This window comes from Musca vetustissima, unplaced genomic scaffold (genome assembly GCF_032173495.1).
Source record: "Musca vetustissima isolate MV318-11 ecotype Yass unplaced genomic scaffold, APGP_CSIRO_Mvet_v1 utg41383, whole genome shotgun sequence".
Classification (NCBI taxonomy): Eukaryota; Metazoa; Arthropoda; class Insecta; order Diptera; family Muscidae; genus Musca; species Musca vetustissima.
The window spans coordinates 99,854-110,852 of record NW_026874319.1 but is presented as its reverse complement, the minus strand read 5'-3'; the positions used below and the strand labels follow the sequence as shown (position 1 = coordinate 110,852).

At 35.1% G+C, this 10,999-nt stretch overlaps 1 protein-coding gene across 1 annotated transcript in view; it reads left to right on the top strand.

The window, feature by feature from the left end:
• Window positions 1-1,022: 1,022 nt before the first annotated feature.
• The window catches only part of LOC133332562 (pituitary homeobox homolog Ptx1), a 53,593-nt gene continuing 43,616 nt past the window's right edge, over window positions 1,023-10,999 (top strand). Inside the window, exon 1 of the mRNA XM_061540940.1 lies at window positions 1,023-1,442. Within this exon, the coding sequence (XP_061396924.1) occupies window positions 1,058-1,442 (385 nt within the window). The 5' untranslated portion in view covers window positions 1,023-1,057. The remainder of the gene's footprint in view (window positions 1,443-10,999) is intronic.

Genomic DNA, 10,999 nt, shown 5'->3' with positions numbered 1-10,999 from the left:
TCCTAGGGTCTATTAAAATTTCGAAAATTATAGTATCATAGATATCATGGGTTCTGAAAGTTATTTTATGACCGCTTCTTGTTCTTCTTAAAGTTCTGATGCAAATGTTATCAAAAAAAAAAAAAAATGGAAATGAAAACAATTTAGTTATCTACCTTTATTTATTATTTAAAGAAGAATACCGAAAAAATAAACTTAAAACTATGGAGAAGGTCTAAAGTCTTTCTTTACCCACGACAGATACCAGGGAAATAAGGTGAAAAAAATTTTTAATGATTTTCAAGATTATCACGTTAATATTTTTTGTTGTTCTACAAAGAATACAACAACACAACCAGGCAGCATCACAAATATTTGTTGTTTTCCTATATACGCAGGGCCATGCCACAGAAACGAAAATAAAAGAAAAACAACAACAAATATTTCCAATGCTGCGGTTACTTGCCAACAAGATCAACGACAAGTGTTAAGATAGGCTGTCTTTAAGAGTGTTGGAAGGTTAAGCGGCTAATGTTTGTGAAATCTCACAATCTCTCAAAGAACAACAGCAGCAGCAACAACAAAATTCCAGATAAAACAAACATTGCCTTTATCTTTTATGTTTTTTCTTTCTTTCGTTTTTTTATAAATAATTGTTGCTAATCATTGTTTATCTTTTTCTCTTGTTCTTCTTTTTAGACTACCTTTGCATAATTTCTTTCGTTGGGTTTCTTGAAACGGCCTGAAAATTGTAAACTTTACCCCAGTGTACGATACCGGCCTCACCACGACGACTACATTTTTGCAACACTTCAAGGACGTCGTCACGACGAAGTTCTCGGGCAGAGATCACCATCTGCCTCCGCTACATCCGCACCACCAACAAAGCACCCTGCACGGCCACCATCAGCCACACCAAGCTGTGGCTCAAGGATTCTCCACCATTTTTCCCACATATCTAGGTATGGATCGCGCCAGCGGCGGTAATGCTGCTGGCGGCGGTCATGGCTTGTCCACCGCTCCGATTGGTGTCGGTGTTGGCGGTGTGGGTGGTGGTGCCCTAAATGGCCTCGAAGCAATGTCAGCCGAATCGACTGGCCTGTGTTTACAGGATTTGGTTAGTGCTGGTACAGCAGCGGGTGCTGGTTCCACCGGCTCTGCAGAAAGTGCCACCACAACCAGTACAGCGATGAGTAGTGGCAGTACCACGGGAAGTTCAACTGTAAACAGTAATGCTTCGGTGGGTGGCGGCAGTGACCACTTGCATAATCATCATAGCCTCCACGATTCCAGTTCATCGGTTAGCATTTCACCTGCCATTTCGAGCCTCATGCCAATCGGTAGTCTGAGTCATTTACATCATGGCGGTCAGGATTTGGTTGGCGGCTACTCGCAACATCCACATCATAGTGTTGTACCCCCGCATCATACACCGAAACATGAACCGTTGGAAAAGCTCCGAAGTAAGTAGTAATGATTGATGAATTATCTATTATCTATATTATCTAAGGAACATTTATTTATATAAGATGTTAAGATAAATTGGGATATACTGCCATAGAAATGAGTAGATAATTATTTTTGGAATCAGTATAAGGTATCATCGATTCTGGGATATCATCTATGTTATCTAGATAATATAGATGTATTATCTAGATAATATAAATTTACCAAGTTTAATATTATGTGATAAAAATCAAGTTAATTTAATTATCTATGGAATTTGATTAACGTAGACAAATTATCTATGATATTCGACAGGTGTTCATAATACATTTCTGTTAACTAAATGGCAAATGTAAAGTATCTATGTTATATAGACGAAAAAGATAAACTATCTTTGTTATCTTCACAAAGCAAATTAATTATCTACATAATTTTGATTATACAATTGAATTATCTTTGCCAAAAGGATGACGTTTACTAATTATTTATGTTATCTGGATAACGTAGCGAGGTATCTATGTTATCTAAGGGACATGTAGGGAAGATAAATGTTATCTAATTTACAAAAATTGCAACAACTACATAAATAAATTTGATTATCTATGGTATCTAGATAATTTATATAATGCATTTTTGTGGCTTGGCTAACGTAGATAAAGTATCTATCGAATCTGTGAGGTGTACATGACATATTTATGTTATCTAAATTACATATTTAAAGTATCTATATCATCCAGATGAAAGGGACAAAATATCTATGTTATCTAGATAACAAAGATACTTACGTCATATTTACGTCATTTAGATTATAAAATTGAATTATCTACGTCAATGAATGCATGTTTACGAATTATCTATGTTATCTGATTCACATTTAGTAATTATCTATGTTATCTGTAGGACGTTTATAAAGTATATATGTTATCTGGATCACTACATGTTATATTCACGACGTTTGTGAATTATCTATGTTATCTAGAATCCATGTATGTATTATCTATGTCATCTCTATGACGTTTATTAAGTATTTATGCTATCTGAATCACATTTATGCGCTATCTATGTTATCTGAATCACATTCTACATCACCCATGATATGTTTACTTATCCGAACACATTATCTATTTTATCTAGACCACTTTTATGCATTATCTTTATGATGTTTATAAAGTATCTATGTCATCTGGAAGACATGTATACATTATCTATGTTATCTAGACCACAGTTATGAATTATCTATGTTATCTTTATGACGTTTATGGTGTATCTATGTTATTTGGAAGACAAGTACACATTATCTTTGTTATCTAGATCACATTTATGCTATATCCATTTTATCTATGTTATCTAGAATTAGCTATGTTAACTTGGTGACGTTTATAAAGTATCTATGGTATTTGGAACACAGGTATGGATTATCTAGGTTATCTGGATAGCATATAAACATTATCTATATTATCTAGACCACAATTTTGGATTATCTATGTTATCTATATGACGTTATGAAGCATTTAAATTATTTGGAACACATATGTGCCTTATCTAGGTTATCTGGAATACAGTTACGCGTTAGCTATGCTATTTTTATGACGTTTAAGAAGTATCTACGTTATCTGGATCACTTCTATGAATTATCTACGATATCTAGATGACGTTTATGACATATCCTTGTTATCTGGGGTTCATTTATGAAGTATCTGATGTTGCTTAGGAAGTATCTTTGTCATCTGGGGTACATTTTTACATTATCTATATTATTTCAATGTTATATATAAAATTTCAAGAACCTTTACGATTTATCTAAGTAATCTAAAAACAATCTATGCCATCTGTACAACATATTATTACGAAATATATTGGATACACGATTCAAATGTCATAAATTAAAAAATCTGAATCGGATTAAGTAATAATTTGACAATTTTTTCTAACCGATCATTACCTAAAATTTTATTATACGCATTTTTTATTATTTCCCATTTTATTATTCCAAGAATTATTTTTGTAAACATCAATTTTACAATCATAACAAGTTGCGTGTACGAAAAAAAATATTTCCCCCAACAATTTTGTAAGAGATTCCGATCACTGCTCTTTTTCGTTCATTATTTTTTGACAAACAGTGTCGTTGCTTTTTAGTGACATTTAACAAATTAACAGCAAATTAATGAGGTTATAATTCACCACACAAATGAACAGAGAGAATGTCAGACATTCAGGGCAGAATACAGAATAAGACACACAATTGCCGCCGAAAGAAAAATAAAAAAGCATCCAAAAAAAAAAACACCAAATTGTCGATGAGTGTCGTTTACACATTGATCGTGTACGACGGTGGGGGATGAGGGAGGTAGCAGAAATTTGGAAAATTGATCATTTAGTATTGGGAGACCTATATAAGTTCGGTGCGTCAATTTTCATACATCCCTCCTTTTTTGGTTTCGGACTTTCCGGCAGAGGGAAATAATGTATGTGTTGAAATGACACGGACAGCAACAGGCAAACAAATCGGTGACAAGTATATGGTGTATGTGAGGTTGTGTGTCCCACTATATATTGCCATACATTCCAAATTGGTGATAATTAGTCAACACCAATAACAATCTATGGCATTAGATGGTCCACGGAATTGAATGCACACATGAATGGGGCGGAATTTCTGTGGGTGTTTGGCGTTAAATTTTTTCCACCTCTATGTTTTTTTTTTCTTATTTTTTATAGAAAAATATTCGAATATATCACAATAACTGAAGTGGCCCATCAAATTATAATAAAAATAATTAAAGAAAACTGCTACCCAAAAAGAAATAATTTCACAAGATTGACTGACAGAGAGACAGACAGGGCAAGTGATCAAAATCCCATAAAAATGTTTAACATAATTATGACAATAATCTATTTGAATTCGAATCGATTCGTATAGAATTATGAGATAAATGATTTGAATGATTAGAAGTGGCGGAATGGGAAGGGAAATATATGCTTAAGCATTTCCTTCCGCTTCCGTGTAGAAGGCGAAAAATCCCTTATGTTTGATGGCTCGCATACAAGTGTATGAATAACTGAGCGGATGGCTGGTGACCCCTTTGTGATAGGATATTATCCAAAACGTCACTTCAATTCCCAAAACAATTTGTTACAAACTGCGGCAGTGCCAAAAGGCTTGCTTCACAGGCAGAAAAACACTTGTGACCTCCGCCCCCAACCCCACACTCACCAAAAGGCCAAAATACACAACGCCAAGTGCCACATGCACTTGACGTTTATTCAGTGGAAATTGTGGCATTGCGTTGTCGCTCTATGGAACTCAAGAGCATATCAAATTTCCAAAAACAAAAGAAGACCCACAGAGCAAAAAAAAAAGGGAAAACTCCCTTGTTGCACTTTCACACTCTCACATAATTGAAGTGTCAAACAGCGAAATTACAAAAGCCGCTTAGACAGACATAAAGGCATCATCGTCACCACCACCACCAAAGTCATCATCGTTGTTGCTGCTGTTGTTCCTGCCACAGCTACATCATTGGAGGCAGCAATCATGTTGCTTGCTTCCTCGGTGGTGGTGGTGGTGGTGTTGTTGTGTAATGCTGTGTTTCAATTTGCTTGCGCTCATTCATTGTTCATGCGAGAGGGGTGCTCAATTAGCCGTAACATTTTTCCCGTTCCTTCGCCCCGTTCACACGAAATTTAGACGACATCAATTTTTGTTGTATCGTGTATTACAAATGATTACACAATGATTAGGTTGGAATTCCAAGGGAGTATTTTTTCTTTCTTGATTGTTGTTGTTGTCGTAATTTGTTCACTTTTGGCAAACAAAGATGTTGCGTGAAAATTTATCAAAAACATCGCTTTCAGATCAGCTTCATTAGATAATGACACAGTGGAGGGTGGTGATTTTGGGGAGATCTTTTAATTTAAAAATCTATAGAAAAATCTCATAAGGCAGAACAACTTCAAATGGGGTTCAATAAAAATAAAACCCTACTGTAGGGTCAGATAGGTTGGGAGAAGGCCTTTTATATACCTTACAGGTCGGGGCACCAAGGGTAGACATTTTCAATACGATTTTATTGGAAGATATTCTGGCTTGATATCTTTAAGTGGTGTTCTATAAAAAGAATAAGGTTCCGAAAGACTATATACAGATCTTATATGGACAAAAGACCTCTAGAACATCTTCCAAGGTTGGAAGGTTGATCAACAATTGCATACATGTATTTTAGGACGACAAAAGGTCACAGGTTTTCCATGGCAGTTCCTTTATAAGTAGAAACCCTATTACAAATCTTCTATGCACAGTGGGTCTCCTAAGATCTTTTGTGAAGAGAAGATATATCTTCTACAGACAAAAGGACATGGAGTTCTTCTCGGGACAGAAACTAGAATATCATCAAAAGGTCTACTAAGTCCAGAATACCACCGATAGGATTCTATAAATGACGATTTACTGCAAATCAAGGTTGAATAAAAATTTCGTAAATGTTTTCCTAAACAGGAAAAAAACTTTACAGGCCTTTCCTGGGCAGGACAGAAGTCTTTCAAGTACAGAATACCACACTAAGATTTTCTATGGACATTTTCATTCAAAAATCTTTTGTTAACAGACGTCCTGCTGTTATTCTATGGCCAGAATACCACCTTCCCATGCGTATATCACCTCCTAAGCAGAAGAATACCTAGACTTCGTGCAGATCTGCTATGGACATGGATCCCTTCTATAGAAATTTTACGGACAGAAGTGCTCTTTCATGTCTTCAATGGACAGAACACCGCCTACGGGCTTCTTTTAAGCATATCACCTTGCATAATCACCAGTTCACAGAAGTCTAGGTCTTCTACACGAAGAATTCCTTTAAAAATATAAGAATCAACAACTGACGACATCCTGCAAATTTTCTATGGACAGGAGCCCTTGTATAGAACTTCTTTGGGCAGAAGATCTCCTACATTTCTTCTATGGACAGATCATCCATTCCCCCGGGCATATCACCTCTTAAATTCTTCTGCTAATAGGAGATCAGACCAGAATACCTTTCATAGAACATCTATGTACATAAGTCCTCTTTTTACCTCTTCTACGGATACGAAGATTCCTCCAAGCCTGTAAAAGTTCAACTATGGGCAGAAAACTTCCCATTGGGCTTCTACGAACAGAAGACTTCCTACCGGACTTCTGTGAACCGAATTTCTTCTAATTGTCTTCTGTTAACTGAAGCCTTCATACAGATACATTTTGAACACAGGATAAGTTTTCAGTAGATACTCGTAAAACACCTCCTTGAGATCTTCTGTATATAAACGACCTCCTGCAGGTCTTTTATAAAGAAAATGCGTTTATCCGATATTCTATAAACGGAAAACCTTTGACAGGTCTCCTATGAACTCAAAACATTTTAATAGAGAAAGAGGGCCTTCAACACGTATTCGGTAAACACAAAAACTTCGAAGACCTTTGAAATATTTTTCATAAATCCCAATTTGGAGGTCTAATAGACCTGATAGGAAAGAAGGCATTTACAGGATTAGAATCTTTAAGAGGCCTTAGGTAAACATAAAAACTTCGATAGGTCTACTAAGAACAAAAACAGGTCTTCAAAAAACGAATAGGATATCTAAAATTTAAAGAAGTCAGATCCTATAAAAATATATTTTTAATGTGGCTCAAGCTCCTCAAAAATGTTCTGAAAAATATATGTGTATTGTTCTAATATCGCCTCAAAAATATTTAAAAAATCTTTCTCAATACTCTATTGGGGCTTGAAAAAATAGTTCAGAAATCCGATTTTGAAGGACTTATGATCCTCAAATCCAAACTTGGCTCTATTAATACTTAAACAAATATCAGTAAATGGTCACGATAATAGCTTGAATAGCGCCTTAATAATAATTTCAAGGCCCAAGCTCTGGTAAGATCTCAAAAATATCAAATAAAGTCTGTAAAAAAAATCTTTAGTAGGGGCTCTAAATTAGAATAAAAAATCCACGCTTTCAACTCTTTGGGGAACTAAAAAATAATTTTTTTCAACAATAGGTGTCGGGTAGGCCATATCAATTTATTTAGCGAAAGATTCACGATTATGGCTCCAATTGGTCTTCAAAAACCCGTTGCTCTGATAGTGGTTAAAAATTCCCTCAAAAATATTTTTAAAAAATCTACGCCCATGACACTAATGGAAACATAAAATTATTTTTTTTCCAAAATAGGTCTCTGATACGACATAACCATTCACTTTTCCCAAGATGCACGATTATGGCCCCACTTGGGCTTCAAGAGCCCTTTGCTCTGATAGGGTCATACAAAATGTTTAAAATAATCCATGGTTATCCTCCTGTTGGAATTAAACATATACCCATCGACAGGTCTTTTTAGAGCCCTTGAAAATATTTTTAAAAAATCTACGATGGATCTCTAAAGCTCTGATAGTGTATGGAAAATAGTTTTTTTTAAATTCCGAAATAATCTTCTGGCCCTAATAGTAGTGAACAGGAAATCCTTCGACAGGTATTCCATGAAATGAAGCCTAATACAGGTTTTTTTTTGCAAATTGTAGACCTTCTACAGATCCTCTATAAACCTCTTATAATATTATTCTTCTCCAAAAGTTCCCTTTAAAAAAAAATTCCCCCACTGTCCCCTTCCCCTTCCTCCTTCTCCTCACCCAGACTCAAATCAGCAGAATTTCCCTTTTGTTCATTTTGTTGTTGTTGCTATTGTTCCGGAGTACCAAAAAATTATATTTATTTATAACAAGTGTGGCACATATAATTGCTATAAAATCGGCTATGCCATGGCACAAATGGAGTGAAGTGGCTGGCTGGCTGAGAAGTGTCTGCCACTGCCTTTGTTTGTAATGCCATATCTGTTATGAATATGAAATTTCTTGGTTCGACTGCTCAGTCGCAGTCTTTTGTTTTTCCAGAGCATGGCTAATTTTGTTGTGTTTTGTTAGTTTTGGCAAAGAGATGACATGGAAATCGATGGCGATGGTGATGATGATGATGCTACCGTAAATGATTTGTTTGTTGTCGTTGTCGTCGTCATTGCGTGACTCTGTTTTCCTATTGTCAGCTAGCTAGGCAGTCACTGAATTTGTTGTGTGTGGGCCTGTATTGTATTCATGGGAAATTGTGACAGCTGTTGATGACATATTTTCCAATTTTATGGCTTGACATTTAAATATCGGTGTTGTGATGATGGTGGTGTTGATTTTTGTGTTTCGTTGTTTTGTTGTTTTTTTTTATGAGGAAGGGTACTTGACTCGCAAAAAAATATGTATGTGGACATTTGTGGTTTAATTTTTATGGGCGTTTTGTTTTCATTTTTTTGTTTGGTATTAAGGACTGTTAAATGTGGCAATTTAGGCTAGTCACACTTGTTGGTGGGATACTATTTTTAAACATTTGGAACAAAACGTTGGACTACATTATCTAGTGATTCATTCTTCAAGGAAGACCACACATTTTTAAATGTTTCAAATTAAAATAAAAAATATTGAAATACAACATTTTCACTTGTTTCCCGTACTTCTCCAAAAATAACATCTAAACTCCAAATACCCCAAAAATGTTTATCTTCCAAAAACAGGACAAAGTTTAAAGGTATTTCAATTTGCACAGAAAACCAAACTAATCACCCAGCTATACACACATGTCGTAGACAGTCATACGGAACAGCCATCCAGACACAATGCAACAAATTGCATTAATTCGAACGTAGAAAAACAAACATAGATAAAACTCCAACAAATAAAATATAAGCATGCAAATACCCGAAAAACGTTTCCAACAGATGATTTGCATGGCTATGACTGCAATCCTCTATAGATCCTTTGTAAAGGACCTTATATGAATGTATGTTATAGCTGTATTTACAGTATTTGTCGTTGTCGCATTGTAATACTATTCAGCCAGAGAGTAAACATATTCGGCAAAAGGTGTGTAGTAGGAAAAACACACACATGTGAGGTTAAGTTTATTAGGGGTATTCACTCACTATGAAAAAATAAAAAAAAAGAAATAAAAAGGTGCAGAGGTCTCCAAAGACCTTACAAAAGGTATGTAAAAAAATCAAAATATTTAAAGAAAGTCCACATCTAAGGTATAGGTCTTCTCACTATATAAAACAATAGGCTTGAGCCATAACTATGGAGATTCGAAAATACCGAAACAAATCTATTATTAAAGCTCTAATAGAGTTTCACAAATATTTTTGAAAACATTCTGGATTATATGGTTTCAAAAAAAAAAAAAAAAAAAAAACTTAAGACAAGTTCAAAATTCGGATACCCTTCACCACTTTGGGTACATGCAAGAGATGTTCATATGTACAATATCCTTTTGATAGAATAGACATATCATATTTGGAGGATCATTGAAATGGAATCGGACAAAATTAACTGCGTACATAGATATTTGAACTAAATCAAAACAACCCATACACATAAACTTTGAAATTTATGAAAAATGTACATAGGCTCCTCTATATGCACCATTTGCATAAAATCGGACAAAAATATATGTGGGAGCTATATTTACATTTGAACCGATATATATCCGAACCTATTTCAACAAAACTTCTCGGATGTCAGCCTCTTTGTCTCAATCGTAAAACATTGACTGTATGGTGCTCCATTTACATAAAATCGGACGCAACTATATATGGGAGCTACATCTAAATCTAAACCGATTCCAACAAAACCTCGCATACATCTATCCAAACCTAATTCAGTACGGTGTGCGAAATTATGTCTTAATCTGAAAAATATTGGCTGCATGGTGCTCCATTTACATGAAATCGGACGAAACTATATGTGGGAGCTATATCTAAATCTGCCGAGTAATTTCAGTAATTTCAATATGGATATTAACCTGTAGTAAATTTCAATACGCTATGCAAAATTTTGTCTCAATCGGACCAATATTGGCAGTATGGTGCACCATTTACATGAAATCTGACGAAACTATATGTGGGAGCTATATCTAAATCTGGACCGATTTCAACAAAACTTGGCATACATCTATCTGGACCTAATTCAGTACCCTTTGCAAAATTTTGTCTCAAACGGACCAATATTGGCAGTATGGTGCTCCATTTACATAAAATCGGACGAAACTATATATGGGAGCTATATCTAAATCTGGACCGATTTCAACAAAACTTCTCATACATTACACTGGACCTAATTCAGTACCCTGTGCAAAATTTTGTCTCAATCGGACCAATATTGGCTGTATGGTGCCTCATTTACATAAAATCGGACGAAACTATATATGGAGCTATATCAAAAGCTGAACCGATTTTTTCCCAATTTCAATTGGGATCGGATCATAAATGCGACCTGTAATTTGTTCACAAAAATACATGGACGAACGGACAGACGGACATGCATAAATCTACTCAGAAAGTGATTCTATGCATATTCTCAAAAGGAACCATGGGTCTATTTCGATTCCTTTTGCCTGTTACAAACATACGCATAGACATAATACCCTGTATCACAGTGATGTGAAGGGTATAAAAAATGTAAGTCCACGTTTGTGGGACTTCATATTTGATGATATATATTTTTTG